Here is a 12,780-nt window from a genome sequence, read left to right as displayed (position 1 = left end):
AAATAAATAAATAAATAAATAAATAAATAAATAAATAAATAAATAAATAAATAAATAAATAAATCTAGGTCCAGGGGGGCCTGCAGAGAAATGGTCAATCAACCATTTCAGTAAAGATCTGGCTCAGTGGTTAGGAGCTTATATTGCTCTTGCAGAGGGCCAGAATCCAATTCCTAGCACCTGCGTTGAGCAGCTCACAACCTCCTGTAGCTCCAACGCTAGGACGTCCTATGTCCCATTCTGGTTTCCTTAAAGACTGCCCACACAGGACAGGGGCATACATTCACACAAACAAGTCAAAGTAAAATACTTTTGAAATAAAAAAATAAGATTGCTGTATATCTGTGTGCCACATGTATAGCTGTGTTTGGACAAAGAGTAAGAAGTTGTGTGTGTGTGTGTGTGTGTGTGTGTGATTTCTTATCCCCTCTGTGAACCAGTTTTATGATTGTCTCTAGGGATCTTCCCCAAGAACAGTGAAGGAATCGGGTCAGGTCCAGTGGGGCCAGTGAGCCTCCTGGAGAGGATATTGAGCTTCACAGTTACAGGGGCTCCCAAAGGTAGAGTGGGGACAGAATATTTCCTAAAAATGAGATCTGATAGACTAAGATCAGAAGGAAGGAGAGGAGGACCTCCCCTATCAGTGGACTTGGGGAGGGGCATTTGTGAAGAAGGGGGTGGGAGGCTGGGATCGGGAGGGGAGGAGAGAGGGGCTTGTGGGGGGAGATACAAAGTGAGTAAAGTGTAATTAATAAAAAAAATAATAATAAAATGAGTTCAGGGCTCTTTGATGTGGTGTCACATCCCTACCTGGTTCCAGGTGTGAGGAAGAGCTTCTTCATCCTCATAGCTTCGTTTTCCTCTCCCTCCTCTCTTGCCTCTGTGGCTACAAGGAGTGTCACTGTGTTCTGAAATGCCACCTTGGTGAAATGTTCTTGATTATGATAAACTGTGTGGTCTGAATTCTTTTTCTGTTATTTAGAATCCAGGTTCCTAGGAAATTCACTTTAACTTCTTTTTAATTGAGTTGGGGAAATGGCTACGACTCCAATTTGTGAGATCTGGGTAATGGCAGTGCTTTAACTAAGACCGGCTGCATGCTCACTTGAGCTCTCAAATCCCCAAGCAACAATCAGCGGAAAGAAGGGAGGGGCAATTTGTTTTCCAGACAAAGAACAAACTGACTGTCCCTGGAATTCACAAGGCCAGCTCATTTTCTTGTTCCTGGCCTCTTAGATGATCCTGTCCAGCAGGGCTGTCCAAGAGGGAGTAACCGGAACTCTGAACAAAGACACTACTAACCTTCCCCTATCCCATTCTCTCTTCCCCTGTGATTTAGCTGCCCCGGTGTCTTTGTTCTGAACTCTATCTTAACTGAGTGCACATCCCAAAGGCCATAATTAGTCTGAGGCAGCCTATCTAGTCACCCTGAGAAGGCACATTAGGGAACACAAGGCTTCCTGGTATCTTTCTCTCCACTAACAAGCTGTTACTATTCAATTGGCCAAAAATGGCGGTTGTGGGTCAGTGAGGTGTCCCTAGCGAGAAAGGCTAGCCACCATATTAGTACTTCAAGTTCTGAAAGCATTCTTGGAGCACATTGAAGAGGCCATGCCTACAAGCTGAAGATGTTAGGCAGGGTTAATCTCACATTTGTGGCAGTGGGTGCCAACCCCAAGACTTCAGCAGAATCATTTGGGGGGTTTTCAACCCCCACAGCAAAGAGATTCTGGCTTGGTGTATCTCACGTGGCATCCTGGCACGGGTGTTGCTTAAAGCCCCAGCCCTACCTCTGAGATTCTGATATGTGGCCAAAGCTGAGAATCACACTTACCGCACTTATAACATAGCATCACGCACATTGTCCCAGGGTTTCGCACGCATGAAGAGGAAAAAGAAATGTAAATGGCCATTGATGGTATAAAGAACAGGAAGAAACAAATACAACTATGAAAATAAGTTTCTAGAACTTGGAGAAAAAAAATCCTCACCTTTTAAAATGACTTTTTTATTGTTTACATATATGTCTTGAGCATGTATGAGTATATGTGCACTGTGTGTGTACAGGAACCCATGGAGGTCAGACAGGTTATTGGATCCCTTGGAGCTGGAGTTACAGGTGGTTGTGAGCCACCGTATGGATTCTGGGAACTTACCCTTGTCTGCATGAGCAGAAAGAGCTCTTGTATCTGAGTCATCCCTCCAGCTCCACCCTCACCTTTATAAGGGCTAAAATTTGTCCTGGAAGTAATAGACTACGAAGGAGGGACTCGTACCTGCAAATTTCCTGCTTTTCATTATGTAGTGCAGGTGGCCTGAAACTCATGGCAATCCTCCTGCCTCTGCCTCCTGAGTATTGGGTTATAGGTGTGAGTTCTACATTTCCAGCACTCTGGGGAAGGCTCCACCGGGTGCTCTGAGCACACCGTGAATTACTTATTTCTAAGGCCTACTGTTCATGTCACCCCTGGGAAGTATTTGTTAGCCCCACACACAAAGTGCCTTTGAACTTCTGTTGATAATAATCCATTCACAGGGACTTGAAAGGACTGTATTTAAAGTCTTTCCTCCTCATCATCCTGTGTCCTTTACCCAACCAGTTACCAGAACTTTACATGGGCTCTTATTTTATTTACTCTATGTTAACAAAAGTATTCTGGGAGCGGGCAATAATCAGAAAAGCAAAATATTGAAAACACCTATTATTGAGGGATGGTTATTTTTGATTCTGTGCATGTAGGTAAGACAACCCCGGTGATGTATCAAACAGCTTACACCAATGTCACACTCTGCAGGCAATGGTGGGACACAGGCTAAGGTGGGCTGGGAGACTGAAAAGAGGACTCAGAGTGACACTGGTTGTTCTCAGGAACCCTGGACACTCTTGCTCCTGCAGGGTGGGCTCCTTTTTCTTCGGTGGAGTGGGCTCGGAATGGTGTGTGTCCTGTGCAACCAGAAATGGCCCCTGGGGTCCCATGGCTGTCACATCTCTGCACAGTTCTCAGACTGAGTAAAGCAGTGGAGGCTGTTAGCACATCTCCCTGTGGAGATGAAAACGGGCTCAGCACCAGCAAACACACTCCAGCAGAGATTTGTCTCTTCTCCAATGCTTGGCTAACAACTACTCCCTGGTGCCCAGGCAAGAATTAAGTTGAGTGTGTGCCTTGCACTCTGTTACATACTGTGTCCCAAACAGCTGGCTCATTAATGCAATTTAGAAGGAAGAGCAAACTGGCTGTTTACCATTCTATGTAAGGTATTTGCAATAAATCTCTCAATAAGGAGGTATAAAAATTCCTCGTTTCCGGGCAGCCGAAAGAAGCAGAACATTAGGCAGAACCCAGTGAGCCTCATTAGCTGCAGGATCCAATGCAGAAGATCCAGGGAGACTTGCCCCACATTTCTGTTAGTAATGGCTTTTCTTCTACCTGAAATATGCTGGTAATTTTCTCAATTGTGAAATTCAGTTCACCTGAAGATTAATAAATATACAGCTTCTTAATATTTAACTAAATCTCTTCCAAGCTCTGGGTGTTACATAAAGATAATGCATCATTTGCTATCTATTCTTTTGTTCACTCTGCTGAGATGATGGAATAATAAAGTCAATATAGGATGATTTATTCTGAGGAGAGAGATAATATGACAGAAACTATTACATATAATTTGGTATATATGTATGTGTGTGTGTGTGTATATAGATATAAAATGCTTGCTCTAAAGCTCAGTTCAGTAGAGAGCTGATGACAATGAAGTAGTGTGACTAAAAGAATCCTGGTGTGATAGTGAAGGAAAAGGCTACTGGTGTCAAAACAAGGGCCTGGGGCCAGAAGAAAGAGGATTGTTCCAGGTTCAGGGAGAATCTGTATCAAGGGTCTGGCCTCTGTGCATAAATAGACATCTCTCTCTCTCACACACACACACACACACACACACACACACACACACACATGCTTATACCACATATCTGTACACCACACACTCTCATATACATCAAGGCAATTAAATTTTTAAAGGTGTTTAAAAAGAAAAAACAACAAAAACAAAGAACAAAACCAAGGACTCTTTATTCATCTAGAATGTCGATTCTTCACCCAGAATGCAGGCACATATGTATTGTCCCCAGTGATAGGGCCAGTCTAAGCATCAGTCAAATTAGCCTGCCCTGTAAGTCAGTGAAGAACGAAACATGATGGCTGACACGGGGTGGAAAGCAGTGACACAAGGAAAGTCACTTGAGCATTTCCACCTAAAAATAGTTACTACCAAAACATTTTCTAATATGGCTGGAAATGTCCGTATATAAACCTGGTCACTTGTACTTTACACACACATACACGAAGTATAAGTACAGATACATATATACATATACTTATACATATACGTGTACCAGTGTCTAGGAGGGCACCTGGGTGTAAGGCACAGGGTTGAAATGACAGCCCTAGCACATGGAAACATGAGTTCACCAAGGACATCACTGTTAATGTGGTTGGTCAAGCCTGGCGAAGTGTTTATCTGGTCTGTCAAGAAGTCATTCTTGCTGGTTCAGATCTGTAAAATAATAAAGTATATACACTTACCTTTCATTTCCATCTATTTCTTTTGTGAAAACCATAACATAGAGAAATAAGTTTGTTGTGTCTGTGCAAGTGTTTTGTTCTGTTTTTGAGGCCCTAGTTCTGGGGCACTGTGGTTAAACACCAGGACTAGATGAGTAAAATTGCTACAGGTTATTTCATTTTGACATTAAGATAAATTAAAATAAACTAAATGTTTAAGAAAAATTAGGCTTTCCGATCCGCCATCTGTGGTGGAGCCTCCGCTAAGATGCAGATTTTTGTGAAGACCCTTACGGGGAAGACCATCACACTCGAGGTTGAACCCTCGGACACAATAGAAAATGTAAAGGCCAAGATCCAGGATAAGGAAGGAATTCCTCCTGATCGGCAGAGACTGATCTTTGCTGGGAAGCAGCTGGAAGATGGCCGTGCTTTGTCTGACTACAACATTCAAAAGGAGTCCACCCTTCATCTTGTGTTGAGACTCTGTGGTGGTGCTAAGAAAAGGAAGAAGAAGTCTTACACCACTCCCAAGAAGAATAAGCATAAGAGGAAGGAGGTTAAGTTGGCTGTTCTGAAATACTATAAGGTGGATGAAAATGGCAAAATCAGCCAGCTTCGTCGAGAGTGTCCTTCTGATGAATGTGGTGCTGGAGTTTTCATGGCTAGCCACTTTGACAGACATTACTGTGGCAAGTGTTGTCTGACTTACTGCTTCAACAAACTAGAAGATAAGTAGTTGTGTATGAGGTAATAAAAAGAAGGAACTGAAAAAAAAAGAAAAATTAGATTTAGAAGGTCAAAATTATGGTTCCGGTCATACACAAGTTAGTGTGAGGTTAAATACACCTTTTTATATACTAGCACTGTGTAGTCAACGATATACACATATTACTTATAGATATTTTATATTTTATTTTTATATTTTATTTGCTATATTTTGAACAAACGGCAAGAAAAAGCCAATTTTACTAGTTTCATCAAAATGAGAGGATTATAGGAAACAAAAATGTGCTGTATATTTGTTAAAGGTACAAGGGATGTTTATGTTAAAATCCATTGTCTATTCACCACAAATGGTACTGTGTTACATATCAGCATTTTTGCACAAGTATATATTGTACATTGAGCACACACACTCCAAGCCTCCTTATCCACGCTCTTAGCCCTCCCCCACATTAGTCTCCTTTGTTCCCCGATTCAGTTTTGCTTCTGCTTTCCTGCCACATATGCATATGTGATTTTATGTGTTAAATCAAAATCTAGGAACCACAAATGAGAGAGGAGATGCTGTTTATGTTTTGAAGACTGGCTTAATTGCCTTAATGTGATTATCTCTAGCTGGATTTGTTTTCCTGCAGATAACATAAGCTCATTCTTCTTTATGTCTGAAGGAGTCCCGTTGTGTATAGATACCACGTGCTCTTTAACCACCCCTCTGCTGACAGGCACCTAGATTGGTATCATGATGGCTGTGTACACTGCTGCAATGGATGCTGTGCAAGGGTTTCTGTGGTGTGCTGACTTAGGGACTTTGGGTAAACGCCCGGGAGTGATGTAGTTGGGTTTGATTTTTGCTAATTTTCTTAGCGGCTGTACCCGCCATACATTCCTGTCATTATTGCCAGGGCTTCCATTATACCTAAGAGCATTCGTTGTTGATTTCCTCAGGGCTGTCACTCAGACTGCAATGAGAAGGAATTGAAATGTATTCTTAACTTGCATTTCTCTGATGGCTTCATGAGCCTAAACATTTCTTTATTTGCTCTTCATATTTCACCTTTTGAGAACTGTCTGTCATTTCATTATACTGAGCATAAAAGGTCATTGTGTTTTCTAGTATTTTCCTCAATTGTTCATTGATTGAAAATTTTCATTGTGTGATCCTTTACTTCCTTTGTCAGATTTATTTCACTCCCAATCTAAGAATTTTCTGGTCGAACCTCTAGCGTGTCTGATGAACAAGATTACATCATCTGTAGATAAGGTTGCTTTGACTTTTCTCTTTCATATCCATAACCCTTCTATTTCCTTCTGGGGTCTAGTGTTCCTGCTAGGACTTCAGGGGCTACATTGAATGAGAACTGTTCCCCATTTGGCATAAAGGCGTCTGTGGGTTGCAGTACACAGCATTTACTGTGGAGAGACATGTTCCTTCTAGTCCTAGTCTTTCCAGACTTTGGGTGGTTTTTTTTTTAATTCTTTATTAATTACACTTTATTCACTTTGTATCCCCCTTGGTTCCCCCCTCCTCCCGTCTCAATCCCTCCCTTCCTCCACCTTCTGCATTCATGTCCCTCCCCAAGTCCACTGATAGGGGAGGTCTTCTTTTCCTTCCTTCTGATCCTCGTCAATTAGGTCTCATCAGGAGTGGCTACAGTGTCTTCTTCTGTGGCCTGGTAATGCTGCTTCCCCCTCAGGGGGAGGTAATTAAAGAACAGGTCAATCAGTTCATGTCAGAGACAGTCTCTGTTTTTATTACAATGGAACCCACTTGGATATTAAACTGCCATGGGCTACATCTATGCACGGGTCTTAGGTTATCTCCATGCATAATCCTTGGTTGGAATAGCAGTCTCAGGAAAGTCCCCTGTGCTCAGATTTTTTGGTTCTGTTGCTCTCCTTGTGGAGTTCCTGTCCTCTCCAGATCTTACTGTTTCCCACTTCTTTCCTAAGATTCCCTGCACTCTGCCCAAAGGTTGCCCGTAAGTCTCAGCATCTGCAATGATAGTCTGCAAGGCAGAGCCTTTCAGAGGTCCTCTGTGTCAGTCTCCGGACTTGTTTCCTCTTTTCTCCTTCTTCTAATGTCCATCCTCTTTGCATTTCTGGATAGGAATTGAGCATTTTAGCAAGAGTCCTCCCTCTTAATTAGTTTCTTTAAGTGTACAGATTTTAGTAGGTTTATCCTATATTATATCTCTATATGAGTGAGTATATACCATGTGCATCTTTCTGCTTCTGGGATAGCTCACTCAGAATGATCTTTTCCAGATCCCACCATTTACCTGCAAATTTCATGATTCCTTGTTTTTTTATTGCTGAGTAATATTCCATTGTGTAGATATATCACAATTTGTGCATCAATTCCTCCACTGAGGGGCATCTGGGCTGTTTCCAGCTTCTGGCTATTACAAATAAAGCTGCTACAAACATGGTTGAGCAAATGTCCTTATTGTGTACTTGAGACTCTTTTGGGTATATGCCTAGGAGTGGTATAGCTGGATCTTGAGGAAGCTATATTATTAAGTTTATTTCCTCCAGAAGAGCTTCCATGAAATGAAATTACTAGATCAAAGTGCTGTGAATATTTTAAAACCCTGATTTCTAAGCATATTTCTAAATAGCTTTGCAAAAAGTTATTAATTTACCCTTACACTGGAAATATGTGAGAATTACAGTATTACCCTAAGCTTAAAGAGCTGCTAATAAGACTACATTACTTTTATTTGTGTTTATTTCATTCCCAGCAGGATAGAAAGTTTTTGCAAGTGCTTATTTATAGCATATTTGTGCTCTTGTTTTTTTATCTGTTGTCTTATCAGTTGGATAGTCTCATCTCTGGTCCTTTCCTTTTATTGCTTTATTCAGGCTCCCATGATTCATTCAGCTACTGGGTAGATGAAAAGTCCCCAGTGGGGCCTGACCAAACCCAAGCTGTCAAACGCCTTGCCCGGATCTCCTTGGTGAAAAAGTTGATGAAGAAATGGTCTGTGACTCAGAACCTGACCTTCCGGGAGCAGCTGGAGGCTGGGATCCGCTACTTTGACCTTCGTGTGTCTTCCAAGCCTGGGGACACTGACCAGGAGATCTACTTCATCCATGGGCTCTTTGGCATCAAGGTTTGGGATGGGTTGATGGAGATTGACACATTCCTCACTCAGCACCCTCAAGAGATCATCTTTTTGGATTTCAACCACTTCTATGCCATGGATGAGGACCACCACAAACGCCTGGTTCTACGGATCCAGGAGGCCTTTGCGAACAAGCTGTGCCCAACCTGCAGTGTGGAAAGCATGACACTGCAAAGCCTGTGGGAGAAGAAGTACCAGGTAAGAGGAAAGGAGGGATGAGCTTCTGAGAGCAAGAAGTCAACTCTCTGCTCTCCTAGACTGCTACCTGTAAAATAGTTCAACCCAAGGCTTAGGATCTAGAGGAGTAAATTTAATTAAAGTACTGAGAGTAGTTCTCACTGTACTTCTACACGACATGCAGTGGAAAGTTCGTCTACACTAACGAAGAGTGCCCAGACTCTATGAGAGCTACAGCAGATTTAGTGGACCTGGTGAAAACAGGATTAATGCTTGGTTTTAGTTACTTTTCTATTGCTGTGATAAAACATCATAAAGAAAGCATATTGGCTTAGGTTTCAAAGGGTTAGAGTCAATGATGATAAAGCAAAGGAATAGCTGTGAGCTCATATTTTGATCCAAAATCATGAGAGAGAGAGAGAGAGAGAGAGAGAGAGAGTGCACTAAAAATGGTACACATCTCTTGAAACCTCAAACCCACCTTTAGTGAACACCTCCTCCAACAAGGCCACACCTCCTAATCCATTGAAAACATTTTCACCAACTGGGGTCCAAGAATTCAAATATACGAGCCTACATGTGCCATTCTTATTCAAACTACTATATCCAACTCCCTGGACCTTATAGACTTGTAGCTATATCATCATGCAAAATGCGTTTGATCCAAACTCAAAAGTCCCTATAGTCTTTCACAGTCTCAAAACTGTTTAAAAGTCTGAAGTCTCTTTTGAGATTCAAGGCAGTCTCTTACATGTAACACCTACAAAAGCAAAAGCACAAAGCAAATTACATACTTTCAACATGCACTGGCACAGAGTATGCACTACCAATCCCAAAGGGAGGGAAGTGGATATAGTGAGGAAATACTAGACCAAAGCAAGACTAAAACCCAGGAGAGTGACCTCCCAATCCTGTTGCTTCATGTCTAGTGTCAAAGCACTTGCATGGCTTTGTCCCTGCAATGCTTGCAACACCCTTCTCTTTCTTGGGCTAGTTACACTACTTATATGTAGCTCTCTTTGGCAGAAATCCCACGACTCTGGTGACCCAATATCTCCAACACAATCTAGGCTTCACTTTCACAGATTCATTCAGTGGCCTGTTGGAGCCTTGATGCAGGGACCCCCCTGTCTCCTTCCTGGCTTCAGTGACTCTCCTTAACTATGCAGGAAGATTCCATAACCCCTTTGCTGTATCCTTCATGACTCTGAAAGCCAGAGTCACATGGATGACACTGTTTAACTACCAACTTACCACCATGGAATCAGATTTGTAGCAGCTTTGATTTGTTGTTGCTTTTCTGGAGGGGAAAAAAAGATCCTTTTTAGAAGTTGAAAGCTAATCTGGGTGAGGTCCTGCCCTGAGGGCATCTCTCTCTTTTCATTCTATTTATGATCAGGCCTCTCTATAATCTTCTCATATCTTTCAGCACAAGTCTTGGCACCAACATTAAATTTCTTGGTGCTCTTTTTTTTCTCTTTAAACTGTATATTTTGTATGTCTTTTTGCCCCACTTGCTCTTTTTCATTGTAGACCTGTGTAAGCTTGATTACCACATGACAGAGTCAATATTAAGCTGTCTGGAAATCTTTCCTGTGCTAAGAAAATTAGTCAAAAACTCTTCAATTTGACCTCAGGAAAATTCATAGAAGAAGGACATAACGCAGCCACATCCTTACCCCAAAAAATGGTCTCTAGCCCAGTTGTTAATATTGTTCCCCCCGAAACCTCGTGACTTGACCTCTATAGTATACATTGATCTCAGCATCTACTAGGGTCTCCCACTAAACCCATCAAAATTACAGTGTTCAACAGCTTTTCTAATCTGAAATTCCAAAGTCTTTTTTATTCCTCCAAAAATCAGCATAGTCAGGCCTGTCACAGCAAAAACCCACTCCTAGTACCAACTTCTGTCTTTCTTATTTTTTTGTTGCTGAGATAAAACACCATGACCAAGGCAATTTATAAAAGAATGTGTTTAATTTGGTTTATGGTTTCAGAGAGTTAGAATACATGATGGCAGAGCAAAGTCATGGTGGCGAGAATATCTGAGGGCTCAACATTTAATGCAGAGGCAGAGAGAGGGAGAACTGGGAATGGCACAAGCCTTTTGAAACAGACTCCCTGTTCAGTGACATGCCTTCTTCAACAAGGACTTACTTTATAATACTTTCCAATCATTTCCACCAACTTGGAGGACCTAACATTCAGATATACGAGCCTATGTGGGAGGGCATTCTCATTCAAACCACCACACCTGCCAAATATTCCACATTTGTCTGCAATCTGTTTGACATCTAAATTTACTTTTAATGGCTTGGGCAATATCTTCCCAAGGCAAAGTTCTGAAATAAACCAGTTGGTCAGTAGAACACTATTCTGACTCCTCTAAGGTCTACTTACTACCCTTTATTCATGTCTCCATACACAAGGAAAGATGAGTCTCTATACCCCTGAGCAGCATTCTCAGGAAAAGGAGAGGTTTTAGATGCATCCCATTCTGATTCTAAGGTGTGGCAGCAGCAAACAAGAGCTTCTCAAGTGGACAATATCTGATTTAAACTTTTGCCAAGAAAAATTAAAAAATATACACTCATCCATCCCATTAAGCACATTAAGAAAAATGTCTTCTAAAAAGTATTGGATAAGGAGCTCTGGTCCTGATATGTGCTAGGCAAGCAGCCCTAGCACTGTGACAGATCCCTGGCTGTAAGAAAAACTTATTAAGGAAGTATTTTGGAGGGCCAGAGATATGATGTCTCAGCAGTTAACTTACTTTGCAATCATAAAGACAGGTGTTCTGATACCAGAACCAGCATAATAAGGCAAATGTCCCCCACAAATGCCTAAAACTCCAGCTCGTTGAAGGATGAAGACAGGTGGGTCACTATGGCTTGCCAAGCTTCCAGCTCAGCCAAGAAAAGGTGAGTCTCAGTTCAGGGAGAGACGCTGCTTCAAAGGAATAGATGAAGAGTAACAGGGGACTCTGGTGTTCCCAACTGGCCTCAGTGTGCATTCAAGGCTTACATGTACATATGCCCGTAGGCACACACATACACATACACACTCACACTTAAATAAATAATAAAAATACTGAAAAGGAAACATTTAACTAAAGGAAGAGCTTTGCTTTGAAAATAAGCTCAGTTATTTGTTTATAAATATTTGTTGAACACCAAGTATAACTGATTTTTCTTTCAAATATTTATTACATCCCTCCTCCCACACCTAAATTTAATACTGTTCAGACTCATGGGTCTAATTTAATTAATTAATTAACTTGATATGGGGTCTCATCATGTTCTAGTCCTGGCTTGCCTGGAACTCTTGAACTACTGACTTAGTTTTATTAAAGCCACCAGAGTTAGATTAAAATGGGTTGATCTTTTTGACAACACTGATAGATATAGACATTTGTTATCGGTCTCATTTTAGAGATGGAAAAACTGAGGACTGGGGAGACTGAAGTCACTTGCCAAGGAAGCACTGTGCATGAGTGGTGTGGGTCAGAGTTTCTTCACTGGCTGGTTACTCTCTAGTATTTCCATAGTTTATGCTACTCTCTGAGGCCTCACCATAGCCCTTGATGATTTTCACAACTGCTTCTGTGTGTTGTAAAATAAAAAACACTTTCTTTTCATTGATACCCTATTCTCAAAAGGCTCCGCATTGTTCCCACTGAAAAAGGGGGATGTCATTCAAATGTGGGGATAAGGTAAGGTTAAATACAAAGTTGGGTAGCATTTTACAATTTAGTGCAGAGATGATAGTCTGGATAGTTGACAGATTGCACAATACACAGGCAGGTCCCTGGAGGTCATTGGTCAGCCAGCCTGCCAAATAGAATCAAGAGACTCTGTCCTAAAAGCACTGGTGAGGAGAACAGAAGAGGGTTTGACAGGTTAAAGGACTGCTGCTAACCCTAACAGCATGAGTCTGAGCCCCAGGACCCACAGTGTAGAAACAGAGGACTGAGCCCTGGATGTTGTCCTCCGATTTCTGCTTTAAGAGACGTGGGAAGCTGTGAAAGGAAGGCACCAACATCAACCTCTAGCTAGCCTCCACATATGTGTGTGCTCACACATGTGCGCCTACACATATGCACACACCCACACTAATAAGTGTGTATATATATATATATATATATATATATATATATATCATACAAGTACACACACACACACACACACACA

At 41.7% G+C, this 12,780-nt stretch overlaps 2 protein-coding genes across 2 annotated transcripts in view; both read left to right on the top strand.

The window, feature by feature from the left end:
* Window positions 1-12,780, top strand: part of Plcxd2 (phosphatidylinositol specific phospholipase C X domain containing 2) — a 57,288-nt gene that overhangs the window by 26,889 nt on the left and 17,619 nt on the right. Inside the window, exon 2 of the mRNA XM_055593758.1 lies at window positions 8,148-8,608. Coding sequence (XP_055449733.1) covers window positions 8,148-8,608 — 461 coding nt within the window. The remainder of the gene's footprint in view (window positions 1-8,147; window positions 8,609-12,780) is intronic.
* LOC129666593 (ubiquitin-40S ribosomal protein S27a-like) lies at window positions 4,828-5,298 on the top strand. Its single transcript, XM_055593772.1, has one exon. It carries the CDS (start codon window positions 4,828-4,830, stop codon window positions 5,296-5,298), a length of 471 nt encoding a protein of 156 aa, XP_055449747.1.

The sequence above is a fragment of the Psammomys obesus genome, unplaced genomic scaffold, assembly GCF_907164565.1.
Source record: "Psammomys obesus unplaced genomic scaffold, mPsaObe1.curated_primary_1811, whole genome shotgun sequence".
NCBI lineage: Eukaryota > Metazoa > Chordata > Mammalia > Rodentia > Muridae > Psammomys > Psammomys obesus.
This window is presented reverse-complemented; position numbering and strand designations above follow the sequence as displayed.